Raw genomic sequence first — 27,970 nt, forward strand, 5'->3', positions numbered from 1 at the left:
GTGTTAGTTAGCTAGGAACAGACGTGTTAGTTAACTAGGAACACACGTGTTAGTTAACTAGGAACTTACGTGTTACTTAGCTAGGAACAGACGTGTTAGTTAGCTAGGAACAGACGTGTTAGTTAGCTAGGAACAGATGTGTTAGTTAGCTATGAACAGACGTGTTAGTTAGATAGGAACAGCTGTGTGTCTACAAGAGTGCTGACTTTGTCGAAATGCGAGCAGACACAGAGACAGAAATGGAGGGTCGTAAAAATGTATGTTGTGGGCGGAGGGAGCTTTGGTATTCCAAGCAGGAAGCCTTCCAACCGAGGCTCAGAGCTCAGCAGCCAGCCAATGCACAGTAATGCATTTCCAGGAGAAGCATCTGTTATAGTGATACATCTCACTGTGACCCCGACCGGTGAACAACAGCCGTGCTACACCATGATCCCCCCCGACCCCTTCACCCAACCTCCCCACCCTACGTCCACCACTCCTCCCTCGCTCATTCCCCACCCAATCACAGTCAAGCCAACGACTGGCGGAGACTTCATAAAGGCCAATATTGGATGCATCACTCTTAGTGCCGGAGACAAGGGGATCTGCTGGGTCAGACGTCTGTTTTAAGTAACATATTGACTCTGTGAGGCAGATCTACAGTACAGAATCCACAGCCAATAATAAGATGAGTCACCTTGGTGGGGCTGTGCTGCTAAAGTGAGCAGCAGGCCCCATGTTTGGATCCTGGGTCTCTGCATCAAAAAATGTGTATTTGTATTTATTATGGATCCCCATTAGCTGCTGCCTAGCAGCTACTCTTCCTGGGGTCCAGCAAAATTAAAGCAGTTATATACAATTAAAAACATTACATTACATTTCACAACAGATTTCACAACACATTAAGTGTGTGCCCTCAGGCCACTACTACTACATACACTATATATACAAACGTATGTGGACACCCCTTCAAATTAGTGGATTCGGCTATTTCAGCCACACCTGTTGCTGACAGGTGTATAAAATCGAGCACACAGCCATGTCATCTCCATAGACAAACATTGACAGTAGAATGGCCTTACTGAAGAGCTCAGTGACTTTCAACGTGGCACCATCATAGGTTGCTCCTGAGTGGCGCAGTGGTCTAAGGCACCGCATCGCAGTGCAAACTGTGCCACTAGAGATCCTGGTTCGAATCCAGGCTCTGTCGCAGCCGGCCGCGACCGGGAGACCCATGGGGCGGCGCACAATTGGCCCAGCGTCGTCCAGGGTAGGGGAGGGAATGGCCGGCAGGGATGTAGCTCAGTTGATAGAGCATGGCGTTTGCAACGCCAGGGTTGTGGGTTCGATTCCCACGGGGGGGCAAGTATATAAAAAAATATATATGTATTCACTAACTGTAAGTCGCTCTGGATAAGAGCGTCTGCTAAATGACGTAAATGTAAATGTAATGTCACCATTCCAACAAGTCAGTTCACCCTGCTAGAGCTGCCCAGGTCAACAGTAAGTGCTGTTGTTGTGTAGTGGAAACATCTAGGAGCAACAATGGCTCAGCCGTGAAGTGATAGGCCACACAAGCTCACAGAACGGGACCGCCAAGTGCTGAAGTGCCCTTCACCTGTCATGTCAATGGGAAGGACATTACTTCAGACTATTGAGACACGCCACATGTAGTGGGGAGGGAGTAAAGTAACAGGGAATTAAAAAAGAACAGATGATGATCAAGAAGAGGAGCGATGAGAACAAAGTGGATGATGATGATGTGTGCCTACCTTCATTACGATGAAGAGGACGAGGGTGACGAAGACGTTGACCTGGGGGTGATTCCAGGCCTGGGAGTTGCCGATGTAGTCAAACTCCTCAGCAATGCCCTGCTTGGCCCATGTCCGGTTGTCTAGCAACGTCACCAGGGACTCCTTCTGGGTCAGCTGCATGGGGGAAACAGGAAGTGACAACATATCAGACAGACAGAGGGCTAAAGTCTACAGGCGTTTTACATTTTTATATATCCCATATTGGTCCCTAGCTCCTACCCCAAAGCATTTAAGTAGATATGGAAGGATTGGATAGGTATAAGCAACACAGCAACAATTAATCCTAGCCTTTCAGAAGGCAAGGAGAAGCGATTACATTAGCGCTATCCCAATCTACATGAAGTGCCATGGGGTAGGTGCTAGGGGGTGATTTGAAATTGGGTACAACACATCCATTTTATTAGGAAGACCATTATGGAAAGCGGTTTCACTTTAGGCAATGGATGTGATGATTTAATTTGAACTGGTTTGGCTTAAGGCTTGTGAAGCTGAGTGAGGGGCTGAAAGAGGGTGTGTAGTTGTGTGTGATGCTGTAGCTAGACTTTAAGGAGCAACAGAATCAACAGCTTATTGTGGCAGAAATACACCAAGAGTCTGACTCACCCTCTCATTACAGAGAGAGAAAGAGGAGAGGGTGGGAGATACACTGTGCCTCTATGTAAAAAAATAAAAAACTGAGCGGAACTAACCTTGCCTGCCATGAACTGTCCGAAGCCGGGGGGAAAGGTTAGCGTAGACACCAGCAGAGTGACCAGGGCTGGGTACAGCAGACGCCTGAGAGAAGAGGCACGAGGGAAGGAGGGGGAGAGGAGGAGGAAGCAAAAGGGTGTTTAGTCATTACTGTTTATTCTTCAAAACCAAACTGTCCCCAAACCCTTCCCACGGCTGAGTGATATACAGAACATTACATTCGTTTAGAATCTGAGGATAGTTAATTCATCAGTCTGGTAGGGAGATGAGTAAACACCATCCATTAATAAACACTCGTCAAGATGAATGTCTTAATTTATCTCTGCTGTGGTGAGAACTGCATCAATGGAGCTGCTTTCACAGCGTAATCGATCTATGTGTGTGTGTGTGTGTGTGTGTGTGTGTGAGTGGGACACTAGGATACAGGGACTCTCTGGGACCCAGTAGGGGCTGCTGTCTGATGATGATGACATCATTACTTACTTCTTCATGAGGAACTTGTTGATGGTCTTCTGTTTCCTGATGAACTGGACTATCAGTCTGTTCAGGTAGACAAACAACGCCCCGCCAAAACCACTTGCAATACTGTGGAGAGAGGAGGAGGGGAGAGGAGGGAGGGTTGAGAGAGGAGAGGAGGGAGAGGGAGATTAAATTAAGAAAATTAAAGGTGGAGAAAGAGAGAGAGACAGGTTTACATGCTTCTGTTTTAAGTAAGTACCCAGTATGTGTCCACTTTGTGTAAGTGGCAGTAGGAGAGAGAGAGTTTCTCCAGCGACCAGAATCAAACAGAGCCCTTTGACAAGTACTTTCCAAAGTTCCCCCTCAGCTACAGCCAAGTATATGAATGCTCATAAATTCATGTTCCTGCATAATTAATTCTGTCAAATACTCCTGAATAAAAGAATAGATGAGGGAGAATCATTTGTACATGTTTTAAAGCCATTCTCTGAAATGTGTGTGTGTATGTTTGTGTCACAGGAGGTTGGTAGCACCTTAACTGGGGAGGACAAGCTTGTGGCAATGGCTGGAGCGAAATCAGTGGAATGGTATCAAATACGTCAAACACATGGTGTGATGCCATTCCATTACTCCGTTCCAGCCATTATTATGAGCCGTCCTCCCCTCAGCAGCCTCCACTGGTTTGTGTGTGTGTGTGTGTGTGTGTGTGCACGTGTATATATTCTCAGAACGCCACATCTGAGTACCAGTGAAAGTTTGAAACATAAATCCAGAGGCTAGAATGGGTTTACTACACAAAGGTTTGCCCCAGCTAGCCTGTAGCAGGAGACACACTTCCCCCTCTCTCTCTCTGTCCGAGTTAACTGGAACACTGACCGACTTTTCCCATAAGACATCAAGGCATTGGCGAGGGAGAGGATACTGAAATACACACATAGAGGTGTGCGTACAGACACACACACACACACACAAACTCTCTCTCTAAAAGTGTGATAAGACGGCTGTTCTCCGGAGGCAGCGTTTTGTTCGATTATGAGTCAAAGCGTCATTGCTCAGATCACGAGTGGGACGACATCCTCCAGACAAAAAGAGAGGGATGTTCTTCTCTTTGGGAGCCCATGCAGAGTTAAGCACAGGGCTGTTCTTTCTTCTGAGATGGAAATAGAGAAAGAGAGAGAGATAGAGAGACGAGAGCGAGAGAGGCTCTGGTCTAATACAGTTATGTAGTAAGCCCGGAGGCTACGCTACTACGGTAAGGAGCAAGCTAAAATAAGAGATCCTAAAAGCACAACCTTGTTGGCTGAATAATCCATGTTAGGTGACTAAAGTCAGGAGGCTATCCTCCTGAACACTCACACCAGCTTTCACTGGCTAACAGAGGCAACGAAGGGCTCACTGGCTAACAGAGGCAACGAAGAGTTCACTGACTAACAGAGGCAACGAAGAGCTCACTGGCTAACAGAGGCAACGAAGAGCTCACTGGCTAACAGAGGCAACGAAGAGCGCACTGGCTAACAGAGGCAATGAAGAGTTCACTGGCTAATTGAAGACAACTTAGACTCACCCAATGACAGCAAAGGCTGGGAGCTCCTGGAGGTCAAAGGGGAAGTCCAGACGGAAACGGGTTTTAAACAGAGCTGTGATGGTCTCTGTGTAGGAGGGAGTCAGGGAGGGATGGAGAGAGAAATAGAGAGTGATTAATCATTATCAAAATGTTTTTAAGGGGCTATATACAGTACAGACCTTACCTCAATGATTGATTGTGACAATATACAGTATACTGTATGGGTTGTTCCATGAAATGAGTGCCTTTTGCGTCCCTTGGATATTTTAAGTAGAAATTGTTCACCAATATTGAATTTTAATGAAGTGCCCTTTAACATAGACCACATGGATAATTCAATCAAATCAGATTTTTTTTATATGAATAAAGGCTTGCTAAAGTGCCAAAATTCAGCATTTTGACATCCCTCCGTGCACCCTCTGACTTCTAGAATCCACTTAACCCCGAAATGTCTCCAAATTCAACATAATTGTAAAGCCCTAGTTATGCTGTTGCTTTGACAAAGTCATTTCTGAAGATTATTATTTATTTAATGTGATTAGTGATTCATTTACATCTGTCCCTCATTTTAATGTCAACCCTGTTACGTGAACTGAAAAATTGAACATCTAATCATGGTTTAAAAACAGGAGAGCTGGTTGTACTCTTTCTGGCCATTTTCTGGTGTTTTGCGGTGGAAAACTGAGCGGGTCGAGCATAACGTCAACCTGTTGCCCATAGATAGATGGTAGAAATCTTAACAACAAAACAAATTGTGAAGCTTGCACTCAGTTACCTCTTCCTGTTACACACAACAAGTTTCCATTCCCCATTTCACAAGGGGATTTATGGCTGATTTATGGCCAATTTAACTTTATTTGACACTAGATAGGCACTTACTATAGTATTTTTTTATTTAACCTACTGAGATGGGGAAACTTGTTTTTTATTGAGTTGAACATGTGCCCTTTATGACAGAATGTTAAAATTAGGTGAAATCAAAAGTTATTTTGACACATCTCAATACAGTGAGGGAAAAAAGTATTTGATCCCCTGCTGATTTTGTACATTTGTCCACTGACAAAGAAATTATCAGTCTATAATTTTAATGGTAGGTTTATTTGAACAGTGAGAGACAGAATAACAACAAAAAAATCCAGAAAAACGCATGTCAAAAAAGTTATAAATTGATTTGCATTTTAATGAGGGAAATAAGTATTTGACCCCCTCTGAATCAGAAAGATTATTGGCTCCCAGGAATCTTTTATACAGGTAACGAGCTGAGATTAGGAGCACACTCTTAAAGGGAGTGCTCCTAATCTCAGTTTGTTACCTGTATAAAAGACACCTGTCCACAGAAGCAATCAATCAATCAGATTCCAAACTCTCCACCATGGCCAAGACCAAAGAGCTCTCCAAGGATGTCAGGGACAAGATTGTAGACCTACACAAGGCTGGAATGGGCTACAAGACCATCGCCAAGCAGCTTGGTGAGAAGGTGACAACAGTTGATTATTCGCAAATGGAAGAAACACAAAAGACCTGTCAATCTCCCTCGGCCTGGGGCTCCATGCAAGATCTCACCTCGTGGAGTTGCAATGATCATGAGAACGGTGAGGAATCAGCCCAGAACTACACAGGAGGATCTTGTCAATGATCTCAAGGCAGCTGGGACCATAGTCACCAAGAAAACAATTGGTAACACACTACGCCGTGAAGGACTGAAATCCTGCAGCGCCCGCAAGGTCCCCCTGCTCAAGAAAGCACATATACAGGGCCGTCTGAAGTTTGCCAATGAACATCTGAATGATTCAGAGGAGAACTGGGTGAAAGTGTTGTGGTCAGATGAGACCAAAATCGAGCTCTTTGGCATCAACTCAACTCGCCGTGTTTGGAGGAGGAGGAATGCTGCCTATGACCCCAAGAACACCATCTCCACCGTCAAACATGGAGTTGGAAACATTATGCTTTGGGGGTGTTTTTCTGCTAAGGGGACAGGACAACTTCACCGCATCAAAGGGACGATGGACGGGGCCATGTACCGTCAAATCTTGGGTGAGAACCTCCTTCGCTCAGCCAGGGCATTGAAAATGGGTCGTGGATGGGTATTCCAGCATGAAAATGACCCAAAACACACGGCCAAGGCAACAAAGGAGTGGCTCAAGAAGAAGTACATTAAGGTCCTGGAGTGGCCTAGCCAGTCTCCAGACCTTAATCCCATAGGAAATCTGTGGAGGGAGCTGAAAGTTCGAGTTGCCAAACGTCAGCCTCGAAACCTTAATGACTTGGAGAAGATCTGCAAAGAGGAGTGGGACAAAATCCCTCCTGAGATGTGTGCAAACCTGGTGGCGAACTACAAGAAACGTCTGACCTCTGCGATTTCCAACAAGGGTTTTGCCACCAAGTACTAAGTCATGTTTTGCAGAGGGGTCAAATACTTATTTCCCTCATTAAAATGCAAATCAATTTATAACATTTTTTACATGCGTTTTTCTGGATTTTTTTGTTGTTATTCTGTCTCTCACTGTTCAAATAAACCTAACATTAAAATTATAGACTGATCATGTCTTTGTCAGTGGGCAAATGTACAAAATCAGCAGGGGATCAAATACTTTTTTCCCCTCACTGTAGGCACCGAATTGGTGGAATGACCCATATACACTGAACAAAAATAAACGTAACATGCAACAATTTCAAAGATGTTACTGAGTTACAGGTCATATAAGGAAATCGGTCAATTGAAATAAATTCATTAGGCCCTAATTTATGGATTTCACATGACTGGGAATACAGATATGCATCTGTTGGTCACAGATACCTTAAAAAAAAGGTAGGGGCATGGATCAGAAAACCAGTCAGTATCCGATGTGACCACCATTTGCCTCATGCAGCGCGAACATCTCCTATGCATAGAGTTGATCAGGCTGTTGATCGTGGCCTGTTGTCCTACTCCTCTTCAATGGCTGTGCGAAGTTGCTGGATATTGGTGGGACCTGGAACACGCTGTCGTACACGTTGATCCAGAGCATCCCAAACATGCTCAATGGGTGACATGTCTGGTGAGTATGAAGGCCATGGAAGAACTGTGACACTTTCAGCTTCCAGGAAATGTGTACAGTCGTGGTCAAAAGTTTTGATGATGGCAATTTGCATATACTCCAGAATGTCATGAAGAGTGATCAGATGAATTGCAATTAATTGCAAAGTCCCTCTTTGCCATGAAAATGAACTTAATCCCCAAAAAACATTTACACTCCATTTCAATCCTGCCACAAAAGGACCAGCTGCCATCATGTCAGTGATTCTCTCGTTAACACAGGTGAGAGTGTTGACGAGGACAAGGCTGGAGATCACTCTGTCATGCTGATTGAGTTAAAATAACAGACTGGAAGCTTTAAAAGGAGGGTGGTGCTTGAAATCATTGTTCTTGCTCTGTTAACCATGGTTACCTGCAAGGAAACGCGTGCCGTCATCATTGCTTTGCACAAAAAGGGCTTCACAGGCAAGGATATTGCTGCTAGTAAGATTGCACCTAAATCAACCATTTATCGGATCATCAAGAACTTCAAGGAGAGAGGTTCAATTGTTGTGAAGAAGGCGTCAGGGCACCCAAGAAAGTCCAGCAAGCGCCAGGACCGTCTCCTAAAGTTGATTCAGCTTCGGGATCGGGGCACTACCAATGCAGAGCTTGCTCAGGAATGGCAGCAGGCAGGTGTGAGTGCATCTGCACGCACAGTGAGGCGAATACTTTTGTAGGATGGCCTGGTGTCAAGAAGGGCAGCAAAGAAGCCACTTCTCTCCAGGAAAAACATCAGGGACAGACTGATATTCTGCAAAAGGTACAGGGATTGGACTGCTGAGGACTGGGGTAAAGTCATTTTCTCTGATGAATCCCCTTTCCGATTGTTTGGGGCATCCGGAAAACACCTTGTCCGGAAAAGACAAGGTGAGCTCTACAATCAGTCCTGTGTCATGCCAACAGTAAAGCATCCTGAGACCATTCATGTGTGGGGTTGCTTCTCAGCCAAGGGAGTGGGCTCACTCACAATTTTGCCTAAGAACACAGCCATGAATAAAGAATGGTACCAACACATCCTCCGAGAGCAAATTCTGCCAACCATCCAAGAACAGTTTGGTGACGACCAATGCCTTTTCCAGCATGATGGACCTTGCCATAAGGCAAAAGTGATAACTAAGTGGCTCGGGGAACAAAACATCGACATTTTGGGTCCATGGCCAGGAAACTCCCCAGACCTTAATCCCATTGAGAATTTGTGGTCGATCCTCAAGAGGCTGGTGGACAACCAAAAACCCACAAATTCTGACAAACTCCAAGCATTGATTATGCAAGAATGGGCTGACATCAGTCAGGATGTGGCCCAGAAGTTAATTGACAGCATGCCAGGGCAGATTGCAGAGGTCTTAAAAAAGAAGGGTCAACACTGCAAATATTGACTCTTTGCATAAACTTAATGTAATTGTCAATAAAAGCCTTTGCCACTTATGGAATGCTTGTAATTAGACTTCAGTATACCATAGTAACAGCTGACAAAAATATCTCATAACACTGAAGCAGCGAACTTTGTTAAGACCATTACTTGTGTCATTCTCAAAACGTTGGACCACGACTGTACAGTTGTGAGGCCGGTTGGACGTACTGCCAAATTCTCTAAAACGACGTTGGAGGCGGCTAATGGTAGAGAAATGAACATTCAATTATCTGGCAACAGCTCTGGTGGACATTCCTGCAGTCAACACGCCAATTGCACGCTCCCTCAAAACTTGAGACATCTGTGGCAAAACTGTGTTGTGTGACAAAACTGCACATTTTAAAGTGGCCTTTTATTGTCCTCAGCACAAGGTGCACCTGTGTAATAATCATGCTGTTTAATCAGCTTCTTGATATGCCACACCTGTCAGCTGGATGGATTATCTTGGCAAAGGAGAAATGCTCACTAACAGGGATGTAAACAAATGTGTGCACAAAATGTTAAGCTTTTTGTGCGTATGGAACATTTCAGGGATCTTTTATTTCAGCTCATGAAACATGGGACAAACACTTTACATGTTGCGTTTATATTTTTGTTCAGTATACATGTAGACCGGTCTTACCCTCGTCTTTATTCCACACGGCCAGGACTCTGAAGATGAAGGCACTGAAGGTAGCAGCGAAGAACCCTCTCCAGTAATTCCTCACCGCAAAGAACGTAGACGTTACCTCAATACTGAACAGCACACCTACAAAACACACACACATTAATCAATTTCTCAGGAACGCACAGGAACATTATCAAAGTAACTATGCCCCAATCAGGGGAGTGAAGGGGGAAGGAGTAAACCTTGCAATCTCTGACCCAGCCAGTGTATCAATCAGTGAGTGTTATCCCACTGGGCACACCACGTAATTTCAACGTGAATAATTGCGTAATATTTGGTTGAGACATTGATCAATGAGATTACAACCTATATACTCACCCACTCAAAAAGACTGCCAAAAGTTAGTTGAATTTCAAATGTGTTATCACTAAATCAAATCAAACCAAAGTTTAAATGCACTTCAAATTCAGTTTGATTTAGTCCTATTCTTTGACATAGATTTTTGGTTGAGATGGAGACGTGAATCCAACATATAAATTATTAATTTGTAGACAAACTGGAATTAAAGCCAGACTAAGTCAGTGGCACAGATGGAACTATCTAAGCAGAAGACACATCTCCTTCAACATTTTTATGTTTGGGCCTCCAAAGTGGCGCAGTGTTAGAGGCGTCACTACAGACCCGGCTTTGATCCCAGGCTTTGTCACAGCCGGCCACGACTGGGAGACCCATGAGGCAGTGCACAATTGGCCCAGCGTCATCCGGGATAGGGGAGGGTTTGGCCGGCCGGGATGTCGATGTCCTTGTCCCATTGCGCTCTAGCGACTCCTTGTAGCGGGGCGTGCGCATGCTGTACGGTGTTGTACGGTGTTTCCTCCGACACATTGATGCGGCTGGCTTCCGGGTTAAGCGAGCAGTGTGTCAAGAAGCAGTACAGCTTGGCAGGATCGTGTTTCGGAGTCCGTACGGGAGTCGCAGCGATCGGATATCTCGAAAAAGGGGTAAAAAGTACTACAACAAAAAATATAATAATAATAAAAATAATAATATTTATTTTATATATTTGGTTGTGTTGACAACCAAACAATTCAATATCACTAAATGTCATTACATTTGAAATCAACCAGAGCTTGAAACCATAGGCCTATGTAGTCTATTTTCTGTTGAATCCTGGGTTGAATTGAGACAATAGCTGTTGATGACTTTGCAAATGCTATACGTATATATAGGCCTAAATAGCATCATTGATGATATAAGAATGATAAAGTATGGTCACATTTCATTTGCTCTGTTAAACCTATCCTTTGGAATGACTTCGATAGTAACAGGGTATCTATTTAGTTTTTAAGTGGAGATCTCTCAACAATCATTCTCAGGATAGCACATTGGTAATAGTCAGTGACAAACATCATAGCTAAGGGCTAGGCTACATTAAAACCCTGGATGGGACCCTTTTTCCGGATAGTGGATATAACGTTGAAGATCTGACGTTGTTTTAAAAGGTACAAATTCAACATATTTTATACAAGGTTTGTCTATGTTGAAATTTGGTTACCATGATGACAATCATGTTGGTGAAATTTCACCCTCAAAACAACAGTTTACATTCATGACTTTTTGCAAATCCAAAGTAGATTCCACTTCAGAATACGTTGACAAATTACACTGAAACAACGTTGATTCCACCAGTTTGTGTCCAGTGGGATGTTGGTGTCACTCACCTCCTATAGGGGCAGCGAAACAGCAGCCGACCCCCACAGCACAGGCAGCTGCCAACATCTCAATGTTCCTCGACTCATTCTGTAAACACATAGGGAGAGGTGTATTTACATTTACAGACACACACACACACACACACCCTGTGAGGTAGGCTAGGCCGTTGTCGGGGTGGATGTAGACCTAGCAGTGTGGAACGAGGCAGACAAGGATGTTACGTTTTTCTGTCCAAGGTTAGGGCTTTTATGTGCAGAAATGGGGAATAGATAAGGGCCAAAAGTAGGCTACTACAATATTAACAAAATCATAAACAGGACGAAGAGCATTATCAACTGGATTGGGCAGGCCTCTGTAATGCCTGATAGCAATTAGCATGCACATACGCAAGTATAGCCCAACCTTCCCCTGTCAGAGCTGTTGTGGATGAAATGCAGAGTTTAAATACATTTTACCCATAATGCATTTCACCATTAAACAATAACAAAGCCTCCTCTCACCCGTTTCAGTAAAAAGCTGAGGGATAGGGCTGGAGAAGTGTATCCACTCTCAGATTCATGGGCAGAGCTATTGATGCAAGGACTGACCATCCATGATATCACAATTCTAGTTTTAACCATGTTTTGAGGCTAATTGTGTTTACATTTACTTTGTAAAACAAACATTGGAGTGAAACAAGCTTATATTTTGGGTTCTGATGGGGTATGAAAGTTGAACTAAGCTCATGAGGCACTTATAAGTACAATTCTTAAAGATTCAAATGGGTACATTTAATTAATTCAGCGTTTCCCCAAACTCAGTCCTGGGGACCCCAAGGGGTGCATGTTTTGGTTCAGCTGTGTAGTGCTAGGGCAAAAACCAAAACGTGCACCCCTTGGGGTTCCCAGGACCGAGTTTGGGAAACACTGAGTTAAAACGTTTGCCTCCGTTTGCCTGTCACTCTCACTCCGACCAAGAAATATGAAGAACCCCTCTCCAATTACGAGGACGAATAAAGTAAGCAAGCATTTATATTTATTTAGCTGTGCTTGAACGCTAAGTGTTTATTCCTAAACATGATCACTTTGTAGGTAATATTTTAATGAACAAATGCATGGATGGAAGAGTAATTTGTGTGGAATCACAACAACAACAAAAAATATTTGGTGCCAAAACCAATCGGCATCGGGACCACAAACTCTCATAGTCTACATTTCTCAGCACTCTAAATAGCAAAGAACATTCCTGCAAATATAAAACGTCTTTCATAAAACAGTTTTGATAATATTGACTTGCTTTACTTTGCTAGATGGCACGAAGAGATTGGATCAATGACACTGCCCAAACAACCACACGGTACAGTCGATTGAAATAAAACTTTTGCAAACACAGTATGGCATGGGACTACAGATGGATTACAGATGGATTACAGTTATGTAATTTGAACAGGTGGTAGAGAAATGGGATATGGAGTCCTGGAGAGGAGGAAGTTATGGCGGATGTTCTGCCCTTCATCTCCAGCCATGCTTTACCTTGTTTCCTATGAGGCTTGGCTCCTTTAAGCAGCATGTTAGTGAAACAGAGTGGTGAGTGTGTATGTGTACTAAACACCACCCCCCCCACACACACACACACACTTGTCATTAGTATGCCATAAAATGCACCATATTAATTTACACTACAGATACAACACAGAGAGGAGGGGGGAGAAAGAGAGAGAGGATGACGGAAGGAGAAAGAGGCTAGAGGGAGTAGAGGGAGAGAAGGAGAAGATGATTAAGGGGAGACAGACAGACAGACAGACAGACGGACAGACGGACGGACAGACGGACAGACGGACGGACGCAGCAAAGGAATTCTCCACACTTGAGGGGACTTGGGAGTTTGCCTCAAAGATTCTTCATTGCCCCTGTCCCCCCGGCCCCCATCCCTTCACACACACTGACAGAGGGAATAGGGGTCTCATCTTCAGAGTGCAGAGAGATGAGTCAAAGATTCCCTTTCTCTCGTTCCCTCTGTCCCCTAAGGCCCAAGCGGAACAAGCATAGTCTTTCAACTTTCTATCTCTCTACTCCTCTTTGCCTGGTTGTCTGTCTTTACCTCCATCTCGCTCGCTCTCACTTGCTTTTCTTAATTTATGTATCCCTACATTTATTTATCGCTCCCTGTAGTATAGCTAGGGAGATTACAGATGAGGTTTATTTAATTAGTTTGCAAATAACATGCTGGTTGAAATATTTATTATGTTATGTTACTTGCGTAAATGTATGTACTGTGTGTTTGTGTTTGTGTGTGTGTGTGTGTGTGTGTGTGCATACGTAAGCAAATAAATACCTATGCATTCTGGACATATACTCAGAGGAACAGTCAAGAGAGAAAACATTCTGTAAACTGGTAATGTGTGACGTGTTTCTCTTTTTCTCCAAGTCAAGTCTTTCCTCTGAGCCAGCCCACTAACAGGCCTGGTGTGGTATTGAGCCGACGCAGACAGGAGCAGTCGATTAGGAGGAGGAACAAACAGATTGGAGAATCAGAACTGTGTGTTTCTCACAGCTCCTCCTAAGCACTTACAGAGCTATCACAGCCCATCTCCCCTCTCTTACCCCCATCAGAGAGAGTGAGGGAGGAAGAGGGAGAGAAAGATGATGTCGATCGGCCTGATTTAGTAGTTCAGAGAAACAAGGAAACTTTTCCATATAAAACTAACCTACAGTACAGTTCTGTCTTAAGGGAGAGAGGAGTCTGTTCAGTGAATTACTATGGCATCTCAAAGATAGTGGAGTTGGTTTGACTGCTTGATCAGTGGCTACAGTAGATGATGGATAGATCTAGTGACAAGATGTACTGTGTTTGTACTGTGGTTTAAATTTGAGGTGTATAAGGGAGAGTACTGTTAAAAAAGTTAGGGTATGGAAGTGAAATATCAGAGGCTGAAAGAAGAAAGCAAAGGACTAATAAAGCGAAGCCAGTTCAGACAGGGAACCCGAGTGCCCGCCTCAGCTGACGCATCAAGCTGAGATTGCACCAATTAGATGCTAGTAACAATCACGCCTACCTTATTTGGCGGTCTATTAAGCTGATCGGTTCTGCTCATATATCATGCTGCTGCTTGCTGCTACTGCTAGTATGCATTAGCTTATTTTGCAGCATTGACCCTGCTCCTGTAGCTAGCCGTTACTCGTCATGCTGTCGCTTTCTGATACGAAATTCTCTTAGCGAATGCTCGCTAGCTGTGTTTGAACCTCGCCTGTGTCGTTCAATATGGTCATGTGGCACGTCTGCCTGCTGAGGGGACGTAATTGATTGCGAGGATCAATCCACATCGCTGCTCTACTGTTGGCAATCAATAGCGGCTACAACTAGCTAGCTAGCAGATTAGTCTCGTGACTATTGTATACTTTGTTAGTTCCCATGCCAGCTTCAGGCAGGGTCTGTGCGCTTGGTTAACACACCCCATCACGGAGAATCTGCCCTCGCCCATTTAGGAGGAAGTAGCCTACGCTAGCCTATATGTATCGATATACAGTGAGTAGCAATGTTTTCTTGATGACATGAGCAAGGAGATGGTGCTTATCACGCCGATTTGATAGTATTTGGTCTCATGTGGCCGCTAATTTAATTAGTTAAGCAATCAATATTGATAGTAGTCAATTATGTGTCGCGCAGTTCACGAGACCGCTGCAAGACACTATAGTATCAGCGATACATTTACGGTGCCTTCCAGTCACATTAGCTAGTGTGACTTGTGCCGGCAGTCACACTTACATTTTTGTACATATTCTGACTTCTGTAACCTTTCCTTATACATTTAGCTAGAAACACATTCAATTTAACATGCAGACTGGTCTGGAATAGTGTGCTTGTATAGCTACACTTGCGGCTTCTGCTATGAGCTAACCAGAGTATTACAAGATCATTAGTGCATAATGTTGCAATGAGTCACACTATTAGCATACATTTAACGGTATCTTTCAGTGACATTAGTCATCTTATCTGCAGCAGTAGGTTTAGGCCCTGTATTTATTAGCCATGTTTAATCATGTGTCATGCATTTTACATATGACACAAATACTAATTTTCACAAAGTCTGCTGCCTCAGTTTTGATGGCAATTTGCATTTACTCCAGAATGTCATGAAGAGTGATCAGATGAATTGCAAATAATTGCAATGTCCCTCTTTGCCATGAAAATGAACTTAATTTCCACTGCATTTCAGCCCTGCCACAAAAGGACCAGCTGCCATCATGTCAGTGATTCTCTCGTTAACACAGGTGAGAGTGTTGATGAGGACAAGGCTGGAGATCACTCTGTCATGCTGATTGAGTTAGAATAACAGACTGGAAGCTTTAAAAGGAGGGTGGTGCTTGAAATCATTGTTCTTACTCTATTAACCATGGTTACCTGCAAGGAAACACGTGCCGTCATCATTGCTTTGCACATAAAGGGCTTCACAGGCAAGGATATTGCTGCTAGTAAGATTGCACCTAAATCAATCATTTATCAGATCATCAAGAACTTCAAGGAGAGAGGTTCAATTGTTGTGAAAAAGGTGTCAGGATGCCCAAGAGAGTTTAGCAAGTGCCAGGACCGTCTCTTAAAGTTGATTCAGCTGCGGGATCGGGGCACCACCAGTGCAGAGCTTGCTCAGGAATGGCAGCAGGCAGGTGTGAGTGCATCTGCACGCATAGTGAGGCAAATACTTTTGGAGGATGGCCTGGTGTCAAGAAGGGCAGCAAAGAAGCCACTTCTCTCCAGGAAAAACATCAGGGACAGACTGATATTCTGCAAAAGGTACAGGGATTGGACTGCTGAGGACTGGGGTAAAGTCATTTTCTTGTGGTTGGTCCTGTGTTCTCTCTGGCGTCCTTTCCCCCTTGCGGCAGATGTGGATGCGGGTGCGTTTGCACGCTCGGCCCATTTCTTCCCCAGTCAACCATGTGGTATGCATTTTTGTGTTTGAAAAGGTGCGGCGTTAAATGAGTGAGAGGGGAAATGGTTGCATATCCCGGAGCCGACCGGGGGTCTGGGAGCAGGGGTACAGAGAGAGAGCTGTCAATTTTGTGTGGATGAGGGATATACATTTTTAAATATAGTATACATCTAATCTAATTTTCCATTGTCCTATCATGATGGAAAGATCCCTAATCCTATAACCTTGACACCCACCTGAGCGACCTATACACCAAAGAGAAGTTCCCATCTCTTTTTTGGACCTGCTGTGAATATGCAGCCTAAACAGAGAAATAAATACGGTCAGAGACCTACTTGAGCAGCACCGCCCCCTCAAGATTCTGAGCCTGCCTGGCAGGGTTGGTCATACAAAGCCAGAGCCCCCTGATGGGAGAGCATAATATACAAGGAAATTCTCAAAGCTGCTAATGAGAACCTTGACGACCTTTTACCTAGCCGGTGGGGATTCCGGTGGGGTACGCCCACCCAGGTAGTGGCAGTGCTGGCAACACTGGCTGCAGTAACCCATGGGGAGGGGGGTCACACTCGGACAATCAGAGAGGGGGTTTATCATTGTAGCCCAGGTGGCACAAAATAATCAAAGGTCTGACCGCATGGAGATGCTTGGGAAAATGGTTACAACAGGGGATCAGAGTGTTTGTGTCTCAGGTGAAGAGGGTGGATCTGATCTCCATCACCTAGGACTGGACATAGATTAAGTAGATTAATCAAATCTCACATTGTTATCAATTTCTACTCAATCTGCATGCTTTCTCAGTCAGCTTTAACTGTATCTGCACTCGTAGATCAAGTTATTTCTCGAGTTGGGCTCTGGGATATAACAGCTGTTGAGTATCTGTTTTTATGGTGGACTGTGGAGGGGAGGGGTTGAGTGTGTTGGAGTATGTGAGTATGTGCGTGTGTGCTTGTCTGACGTATGTTGTGGGGGGTGGGGATGTTGGGGGGGAGGGTATGGGATGGACCGCGGGAATTATTTGCTGGGATAATAATTACTTGTCAATGAATTAAATGTAATACAATGGCAATCCGGGTTATATGTTAGAATCCTACGCGTGAACTGCCGACATTATTACGCATATTAATTGATAATGATGAAAAATAGGATATGCATAATTAAAAAAAAAAAAATAGATATATATATATATATAGAGGTGAAAGCATTGGAAATGCTTTTGGCGGTTGACCTGCTTTTGTTTTGTGGGTGGCACTATGTGCTGTTTTCGATGGATGGGTCCTGGCCTCTCGGGGCCTTAGGGATACGGAGGGACGTGGGTGGGATGCTGATCACGGGGATGACGGCTCAACTTGGGATGGGAAGGGGCTTTAGCGGGGGAATTAGTGGAGAACAATTGAAGGGCTACTCCGTAGCAATGCAAATATCACGGTACAGCTATATGGACACTCAATCATTACGCTATTTTTTATTGGTAAATTTACAAACATATATAATGATAAATAGACTTGAAACTTGTATCTCATTATGGTGTATGGTGAAATAAGTATAGCCAGTTATAATTGTAATGGCTTAGCTGATAATAACAAAAGAAGAACAATATTTACATGGCTCAAAGAGAAGGAATATAATATCTATTGTATACAGGAAACTCATTCAACAATTCGAGATGAAGTAGCGTGGAAAAAAGAATGGGGGGGGGAAATATACTTCTCCCATGGGCAAAGAAATTCAAAAGGGGTGATGATATTAATTAATAGTAATTTCGATGCAAATGTGCAAATTGTACAAATAGATACACAAGGTAGATGGATTATTTTAAATATGTTATTGGACCATAAACAGATATGGCTCATTAACCTTTACGGACCAAATAATGATGATCCACAATTCTTTGACAATATATATAATAAATTATCAAGCCTGCAAGCAACTCAAGACAATATTATTATGGTGGGGGATTATAATACTGTTTTAAATAGCTCAATGGACCGTAAAGGAAATCACACCACAAACAATCACCCACATGCTCTTAAGGAAATTGTGAATGTCATGGATACATTAGAACTAGTAGATATATGGAGGCTTAAATATACTGATCTAGTGAGATATACATGGCGGAGACTGAATCAAGCTAGTCGTCTTGACTTCTTTCTTATCTCATTCTCGTTGGCACCAAAAGTAAAAAAAGTGTTGATAGGGGACAGAATGCGGTCAGACCATCATATAATAGGCATATACATTACTCTTACTGAATTTCCACGTGGGCGAGGATATTGGAAATTTAATCAAAGCCTATTGGATGATAATTTATTTATAATTAGAACAAAGGAATTTATAACTGATTTTTTTCCAACATAACATAGGTACAGCGAATCCCCTTATTGTATGGGACACCTTTAAATGTGCCTTTAGAGGCCATGCAATTCAGTACTCATCTCGAAAACAAAAGCAATTTAGGTCAAAAGAGTTTATACTAAGAAAGGAAATAGAAAGTCTAACAGAACAGATAGATGGCAATAAAAACTGTAACATAGAGGCTCAGAATAAATTAGAGGAAAAACAAAAAGAAATGGAGAAACTTATTCAAGAAAGATCAAGTGTAACATATTATAAAAATAAAGCAAACTGGATGGAATATGGGGAAAAATTCACAAAATTCTTTTTTAATCTTCAACATAGGAATGCTACCAAAAAGAACTTAATGAAACTGGTTACAATTGACGGAGTCACCCATGATTCACCAAATGACATTTTGAAGGAAGAAACAAAGTACTTTAAGCATATGTTTTATTTTCAGTCGCCTCCATCTCCTCTAACTGAAGCTAATTGTAGAGATTTTTTTTCTATTGATAATGTCAAATTAACAGCCACACAGAAAGACTCATGTGAAGGTGAAATTACAGAGGAGGAACTTCTGGATGCAATTAAAGACTTTAAGTCTGGGAAAACTCCAGGGTTGGATGGCATACCAGTCGAGGTATACCAAACCTTTTTTGATATACTAAGAGGACCGTTATTAGCATGTTTTAACCACTTCTATGTAAATGGTAGATTATCTGACACTCAAGAAGAAGGACTGATCTCATTATTACTGAAACAGGATACAAGTGGAAAATATAAAGATCCAGTCCATTTACAAAATTGGAGGCCCCTTACACTTCAGTGTTGTGATGCAAAAATCCTAGCAAAATGTATAGCGCATAGAATTAAAAAGGTATTGCCGGATATTATTCATTCTAATCAGACAGGTTTTTTACATGGAAGATACATTGGAGATAATATAAGGCAAGTATTGGAAACATTAGAACACTATGGAAAATATGGGAAACCAGGCCTGCTATTCATAGCAGACTTCGAAAAGGCATTTGATAAAGTTCGACTGGGGTTTATATATAAATGCCTGGAGCATTTCAATTTTGGAGAATCTCTTATAAAATGGGTCAAAATCATGTATAGTAACCCTAGGTGTAAAATAGTAAATAATGGCTATTTCTCTGAAAGTTTTAAACTGTCAAGAGGAGTGAAACAAGGTTGTCCACTATCGGCATATCTATTTATTGTGGCCATCGAGATGTTAGCGATTAAAATCAGATCTAATAATAATATCAGAGGATTAGAAATAAAGACCTTAAAAACAAAGGTGTCATTGTACGCTGATGATTCATGTTTTTTTTAAAATCCACAACTAGAATCCCTCCACAGCCTCATAGAGGATCTAGATACATTTTCTAACCTCTCTGGATTACAACCAAATTATGACAAATGTACTATATTACGTATTGGATCACTAAAAAATAAAAATTTTACATTACCATGTAGTTTACCAATAAAATGGTCTGATGGTGATGTGGATATACTCGGAATACATATCCCAAAGGAAATAAATGACAAAATTAAAAGAGCATATTTATATAATGAATATGAATTCGGAGGACAGAAATTATTAAATATTAAAGCATTAGACCTATCACTAAAAGCTTCAGTCTTACAAAAGTTATACTTAAATCCGAACTGGTTCTCAAGCAAATTAGTAAGATTGTCTCACCCAATGTTCAAGAAAGGCCTTTTTCCCTTTATTCAGATTACAACCTCACACTTTCAGTTATTTGAAAAGGAAATAATCTCCCAAATGTCACTATTTCTAAAACAAGCCATAGAAAGTTGGTTGCAATTTCAATTTAATCCTCCAGAAACGACAGAACAAATAATGCAACAAATATTGTGGTTAAATTCAAATATACTAATTGACAAAAAACCTTTATTTTTTGACAGAATGTTTAAAAAAGGTATAATCTTTGTAAATGATATCATCGGTAGGACTGGTGGAGTTATGACGCACATGCAGCTAACAAAAACATATGGAAATGTCTGCTCTACCCAAAATTACAACCAAATAATGGCAGCATTACCGCAAAAATGGAAGAGGAAAGTGGAAGGGGGAGAAAGTAAGGAACTTGTCTGTCGGCCTTGCATTAAAGAACATAATTGGTTAAGGAAAACTGTGATAAATAAAAAAATATATCAGTTTCACTTAAGGACCAAAGGATTGACAGCCGTCCCATATAGATTGCAAAATAGTTGGGAAGAGATCTTTGATGTACCGATCCCATGGCATAGTGTTTATGAACTGACACGCAAAACGACACCGGATTCAAAAATTAGAATCTTTCAATTTAAATTATTATATAAAATCCTTGCTACCAATAGAATGTTATTTATATGGGGGATACAATCTTCCCAGCTCTGCAGATTTTGCTGTGAAGAGACGGAATCATTGGACCATTTGTTTTGGTTCTGTCCATTTGTAGCTTGTTTTTGGACACTGGTCCAGGAATGGCTAAAGGATTGCAATATTTACCTGGAACTAACCTTGCAGATAGCATTACTGGGTGATCTGAAAAGTCATAGTCAATCAATCAATAATATAATAATACTTTTAGCAAAGCTGTTTATTTTTAACTCTCAATCTGTAGAAGCAATGAGAATAGAAAGGTTCAGAACTTTTGTAAAACATCACAGTACGGTTGAAATATATATGGCAAATAGAAATCCGATATGGATGGTGTTAAGAGATAGATGGGAGGTATTGAATAGAGTTGAAGGATGGGACTAATAACAAATAACAACAAATAATAACAAAGATAGCTAATAATGTAAAGCATACTGTGTCCATAATAAGTATATAGGCTGTATGTTGGGAGCTTTTGGGAAAGAGCACAGTTAGAAAGATATGGCATATAGAAGCAAACCGGATGGACATCATGAAAACGATCGGAGAGGTTGAGAGTAGAAGTAGTTCAGGAGCAAAAAAAAAAATAATAATAATAATAATAATAATGATATATATGTATGTATGTATGTATATGTATATATATATGTATATATATAATAGAATTATTGTAAAATTAACTGTGTCCATAAGGTGTAGATAGTAAGTATAGACCGGAAGTAGAGGCCTGGGCATTGTTGTTCACTAATTTACTCCAAGTAGGGAAAGGATGGTGGGGTTGAAAAGTAATAAAGGGGAGTATATATATAAAAAAATATATATATAAAAAAATAAAAAAAAAAAAAAAAAACATGGGGGATTGGAAGTGATGCAGACAATTACATTGATAGAAAATACAATCTATCTGCAATATTAAGCTGATCCATTCCCCCCCCAAAAAAAAAAAAAAAAAAAAAAAGTCATTTTCTCTGATGAATCCCCTTTCCGATTGTTTGGGGCATCCGGAAACGACAAGGTGAGCGCTACCATCAGTCCTGTGTCATGCCAACAGTAAAGCATCCTGAGACCATTCATGTGTGGGGTTGCTTCTCAGCCAAGGGAGTGGGCTCACTCACAATTTTGCCTAAGAACACAGCCATGAATAAAGAATGGTACCAACACATCCTCCGAGAGCAACTTCTCCCAACCATCCAAGAACAGTTTGCTGACGACCAATGCCTTTCCAGCATGATGGAGCACCTTGCCATAAGGCAAAAGTGATAACTAAGTGGCTCGGGGAACAAAACATCGACATTTTGGGTCCATGGCCAGGAAACTCCCCAGACCTTAATCCCATTGAGAACTTGTGATAGATCCTCAAGAGGCTGGTGGACAACCAAAAACCCACAAATTCTGACAAACTCCAAGCATTGATTATGCAAGAATGGGCTGCCATCAGTCAGGATGTGGCCCAGAAGTTAATTGACAGCATGCCAGGGCGGATTGCAGAGGTCTTGAAAAAGAAGGGTCAACACTGCAAAACTTAATGTATTAATAAAAGCCTTTGACACTTATGGAATGCTTGTAATTATACTTCAGTATACCATAGTAACATCTGACAAAAATATCTAAAAACACTGAAGCAATAAACTTTGTGAAGACCAATACTTGTGTCATTCTCAAAACTTTTGACCACGACTGTAGATTGTCCCTCCCTGTCGGTCCATCTCGTAGTCTAGTCGTTTTTAGTGATAACAATTCTACCATATGCTATTGTATTGTATGCTAATTGTAGTGATCGCTTCATTCTAGTATCATGTTTTAGCTCCTGTTATTAATTCAGCTTCTGTTTCATTTTGTTATCATGTCTCACATACTGGTTCTATCATGTGTTATGCTGCAACTCTTAATGCTGTGGTGATGCTCGCAAACTCTAATATTCTTGCTTCATTATCTGCACACAGTGTTGCATTATGGCATGGCTGCCGATATTGCATTCGAGGGAGTATGTGCATGATTAGGCTCTGCTTCCATCACCTTGCAGTGTGAAAGTCGTGCTAACAATGTCGTGTTAAGTCCTGTATTATCTGCACATAATCGTTGGCATGGTTGTTACTATTGCTATTGGCAAGAGCACACGAGGTCATGGTGCTATAGAGGCAACACTAGCCACCCCTTCCACAGCATCTGCTTGCAGCGTCGCAGTACGATGGCAGACTAATTCATTTTTATCCAGTTCCACAGATCTTTAACCCATGCTATGAGGCTTTTACATGAACTATATGTTCATTAACTGCGTGCTGCTTTTACAGTTTATGTTTTGTGTGGTTTTTGTGTATTATTGTGATTTATCTATTGGCTGGTGCAATCAATTTTGTCATCTGGTTTATCCCAGATTGCCCCCTTACAGGATAAACATGCATTATTTCAGTTGTCTATTAAATAGGTCTGTTATCTTCATTCTCGCTGTAGTGCTCATGAAGCACCAGGTAAGGCATATCTATGGAGTGTACTATTTTTAGGATAGTAGTAGCCTGTTAAGCAAGTTATCATGCATGCTTGTACATTGTGTGTATGGAGGCATCTTATACCCTGATGCAAGTCACTCTGCTACAGTCATTACTGTAGCGGAGCGTGACTCATATCTATCACCCATCGTGCTGGACCAAATTACTGTGGACTGCTATGTGCGCTGTCCAGCAGTCGAGCAGCGTAATATCTTGTGCTACTCGGATGGAGTCAGTCTGACACATCTCCTTCGCACAGAGTTGATCACGCTGTTGATTGTGGCCTGTGGAATGTTGTTTAACTCCTCTTCAATGGCTGTGTGAAGTTACTGGATATTGGCGGGAACTGGAACACGCTGTCGTACACGTCAATCCAGAGCATCCCAAACATGCTCAATGGGTGACATGTCTGGTGAGTATGCAGGCCATGAAAGAACTGGGACATTTTCAACTTCCAGGAATTGTGTACAAATCCTTGTGACATGGGTGCATGCATTATCATGCTGAAACATGAGGTGATGGCGGCGGATGAATGGCACGACAATGGGCCTCAGGATGTCATCACTGTATCTCTGTGCATTCAAATTGCCTTCGATAAAATGCAATTGTGTTTGTTGTCCGTAGCTTATGCCTGCCCATACCATAACCCCACCGCCACCATGGGGCACTCTGTTCACAATGTTGACATCAGAAAACCGCTCGCCCACACAACGCCATACACGTGGTCTGATGTTGTAAGGACGTACTGCCAAATTCTCTAAAACGACGTTGAGGCAGCTTATGGTAGAGAAATGAACATTAAATTCTCTGGCAACGGCTCTGGTGGACATTCCTGCATTCATCATGCCAATTGCATGCTCCCTCAAAACTTGAGACATCTGTGGCATTGTGTTGTGTGACAAAACTGCACATTTTTGTGGCCTTTTATTGTCCCCAGCACAAGGTGCAGCTGTGTAATGATTAAACTGTTTAATCAGCTTCTTGATATGCCACTTCTGTCAGGTGGATGGATTATCTTGGCAAAGGAGAAATGCTCACTAACAAAAAATTTTGTTTTTACATTTTAGTCATTTAGCAGACGCTCTTCTCCAGAGCGGCTTACAGTAGTGAGTACATACAGTGGGGAAAAAAAGTATTTAGTCAGCCACCAATTGTGCAAGTTCTCCCACTTAAAAAGACGAGAGAGGCCTGTAATTGTCATCATAGGTACACGTCAACTATGACAGACAAATTGAGAAAAAAAAATCCAGAAAATCACATTGTAGGATTTTTAATGAATTTATTTGCAAATTATGGTGGAAAATAAGTATTTGGTCACCTACAAACAAGCAAGATTTCTGGCTCTCACAGACCTGTAACTTCTTCTTTAAGAGGCTCCTCTGTCCTCCACTCGTTACCTGTATTAATGGCACCTGTTTGAACTTGTTATCAGTATAAAAGACAGCTGTCCACAACCTCAAACAGTCACACTCCAAACTCCACTATGGCCAAGACCAAAGAGCTGTCAAAGGACACCAGAAACAAAATTGTAGACCTGCACCAGGCTGGGAAGACTGAATCTGCAATAGGTAAGCAGCTTGGTTTGAAGAAATCAACTGTGGGAGCAATTATTAGGAAATGGAAGACATACAAGACCACTGATAATCTCCCTCGATCTGGGGCGCCACGCAAGATCTCACCCCGTGGGGTCAAAATGATCACAAGAACGGTGAGCAAAAATCCCAGAACCACACGGGGGGACCTAGTGAATGACCTGCAGAGAGCTGGGACCAAAGTAACAAAGCCTACCATCAGTAACACACTACGCCGCTAGGGACTCAAATCCTGCAGTGCCAGACGTGTCCCCCTGCTTAAGCCAGTACATGTCCAGGCCCGTCTGAAGTGCATTTGGATGATCCAGAAGAGGATTGGGAGAATGTCAAATGGTCAGATGAAACCAAAATAGAACTTTTTGGTAAAAACTCAACTCGTTGTGTTTGGAGGACAAAGAATGCTGAGTTGCATCCAAAGAACACCATACCTACTGTGAAGCATGGGGGTGGAAACATCATGCTTTGGGGCTGTTTTTCTGCAAAGGGACCAGGACGACTGATCCGTGTAAAGGAAAGAACGAATGGGCCATGTATCGTGAGATTTTGAGTGAAAACCTCCTTCCATCAGCAAGGGCATTGAAGATGAAACGTGGCTGGGTCTTTCAGCATGACAATGATCCCAAACACACCGCCCGGGCAACGAAGCATTTCAAGGTCCTGGAGTGGCCTAGCCAGTCTCCAGATCTCAACCCCATAGAAAATCTTTGGAGGGAGTTGAAAGTCCGTGTTGCCCAGCGACAGCCCCAAAACATCACTGCTCTAGAGGAGATCTGCATGGAGGAATGGGCCAAAATACCAGCAACAGTGTGTGAAAACCTTGTGAAGACTTACAGAAAACGTTTGACCTGTGTCATTGCCAACAAAGGGTATATAACAAAGTATTGAGAAACTTTTGTTATTGACCAAATACTTATTTTCCACCATAATTTGCAAATAAATTCATTAAAAATCCTACAATGTGATTTTCTGGAAAAAAAATGCTCATTTTGTCTGTCATAGTTGACGTGTACCTATGATGAAAATTACAGGCCTCTCTCATCTTTTTAAGTGGGAGAACTTGCACAATTGGTGGCTGACTAAATACTTTTTTTCCCCCACTGTACATTTGAATTTTGTTTGTACTAACAGGGATGTAAACACATTTGTGCACCAAATTTGAGAGAAATAAGCTTTTTGTGCGTATGGAACATTTCTGGGATGTTTTATTTCAGCTCATGAAACATTGGACCAACACTTTACATGTTGCGTTTATATTTTTGTTGACGCTTTGCTTGGGCAGTGAGCTACCCTGAAGGAGCAGAGCCTATATCGCCAAGACTTGCATTATTAATTTCTTCATAAATGGTTAAACATATTTTTGTATGGTGTTTCCTTTCTGAAAGACCATATTGATAACAATGTGGTAACGTGTGTGTATGTGTGTATATGTGTGTCCAGGTGTGGTTTACCTCGTAGATTCCACCAAACAGTGACATGAATTTGCTGAGGAGTGCAGCACACAGACTGGCAATGTGAACAAATGGACCCTAGAGAGGGAGAGAGAATTACTTGAAATGTATTTTAGGAAATCATTCACAACTTCAGTATTACTCACTTCCGAATAGAAAAACGAGTCAAGTCCAGAGGTTTAAAACGGAAACGTATCTGAAAGTGACACCCCCCGCAGACTAACCTACTACAGGTGTTCAGAAGCAACACTTCTCCCCAATACAACTAGTCCACAGGACACAAACATCTGCACAGCTAGCTCAGGCCAAAACCACCCATCTATTATTTAAAAAGAAAATCTCTCTCTCTCTCTGCTGTATGACAGGGTCACATGACACGTGTAACCACAACCCCACGCCAGCACCAGTCTCTGTGTGTGTGTTTCACTTTGAGAACCCCTTGTCTTGTGAATCACAGCTATATATTGATTGATTTTAGTCTTCAAGCCAGATTGCATCTGCTGGCTGTCAAATGGAGTGTGTGTCTGCATAACTCCTGGAACAGACTGTACTATACTGGCTGAAACAAGTGACAGCTACACACACACACACTCACACAAGCCTGACTGTGAGAACAGTGTATGTGTGTGTATGTGTCAGAGGACTGTGTACTGTGTGTGTGTGTGTGTGTGTGTGTGTGTGTGTTACCTCCTTTCCCAGAGGCATGCCACTGCCCAGGGCACAGGTGAGGCCGATAACCTTGGCCACAAACGTTTTAAAGGTGAGGTATTCTTTCAGCACTACACCCCTCAGAATGGTCTTCATCTCTGGGATACCTGAACCTAGAGGGGGGAGAGGGGGTTATTGTGCTATGGTGCAGTCAGTATGTGTGTGTGTATGTGGAGGGTGTATCTGTGTATGGTTGTGTCAGAATGTGTGTGTGTGTCTTACCTACGGCCTGTGGGGCCAGTATCTGTGTGAAGCCAGCTGAGAAGGTTATAAGCACCACAGGGTAGGTGACCCAGGCCAGGTACTGGAGAAACACATTACTCTCCAGGCCTCCATACATCCACTTCTGTGCTGTGGACACGCACACAGACCAATATCAACTTGATGTCAATCATAAAGTAAAAGTACATCCAATATATAAATCGTGAAAACATATAGAAATCATGAGAATCGCAATACATATCGTATCGGCACCTAAGTATCGTGATAATATCATATCGTTATGTCCCTGGCAAATCCCAGCCCTACTCATTAGTACAGTGACCAAATATCTGACAACAGTAGAACCCGCAGGACTCTCCCAAAAGTGACTACTTTACAGGGAGAGATCAAAAGTGTGTGTATATGTGCGTGTGTATGTGTGCGTATGTGTGTGTGCGTGCGTGTGTATGTGTGTGCGTGTGTGTAGAAAGGGGGGATGAGCGGATTTGTCTGGATGAGCGTCTTGCTTCCAAATGACTCACTCTTCTCCCTGCTTCACTTTCTCCACATGCATCAGTCTGCCACCTGACACACCGCAGCAATGT

General features: G+C 42.4%; 1 protein-coding gene across 1 annotated transcript; it reads right to left on the minus strand.

The window, feature by feature from the left end:
- Positions 1–1,600: 1,600 nt before the first annotated feature.
- On the minus strand, positions 1,601–27,518 carry LOC121561367 (chloride channel protein 2-like). Its single transcript, XM_045216921.1, has 10 exons — positions 27,387–27,518; positions 27,144–27,277; positions 26,457–26,534; positions 11,304–11,382; positions 9,598–9,723; positions 4,507–4,591; positions 2,967–3,068; positions 2,483–2,567; positions 1,752–1,907; positions 1,601–1,630 (listed from the first exon to the last, which is right to left on the minus strand). The coding sequence occupies exons 1-10, from the start codon at positions 27,502–27,504 to the stop codon at positions 1,601–1,603; spliced, it is 993 nt and encodes a 330-aa protein (XP_045072856.1). The 5' UTR covers positions 27,505–27,518.
- Between the last annotated feature and the right edge of the window lie 452 nt (positions 27,519–27,970).

The sequence above is a fragment of the Coregonus clupeaformis genome, unplaced genomic scaffold (assembly GCF_020615455.1).
Source record: "Coregonus clupeaformis isolate EN_2021a unplaced genomic scaffold, ASM2061545v1 scaf0854, whole genome shotgun sequence".
NCBI classification, from domain to species: domain Eukaryota; kingdom Metazoa; phylum Chordata; class Actinopteri; order Salmoniformes; family Salmonidae; genus Coregonus; species Coregonus clupeaformis.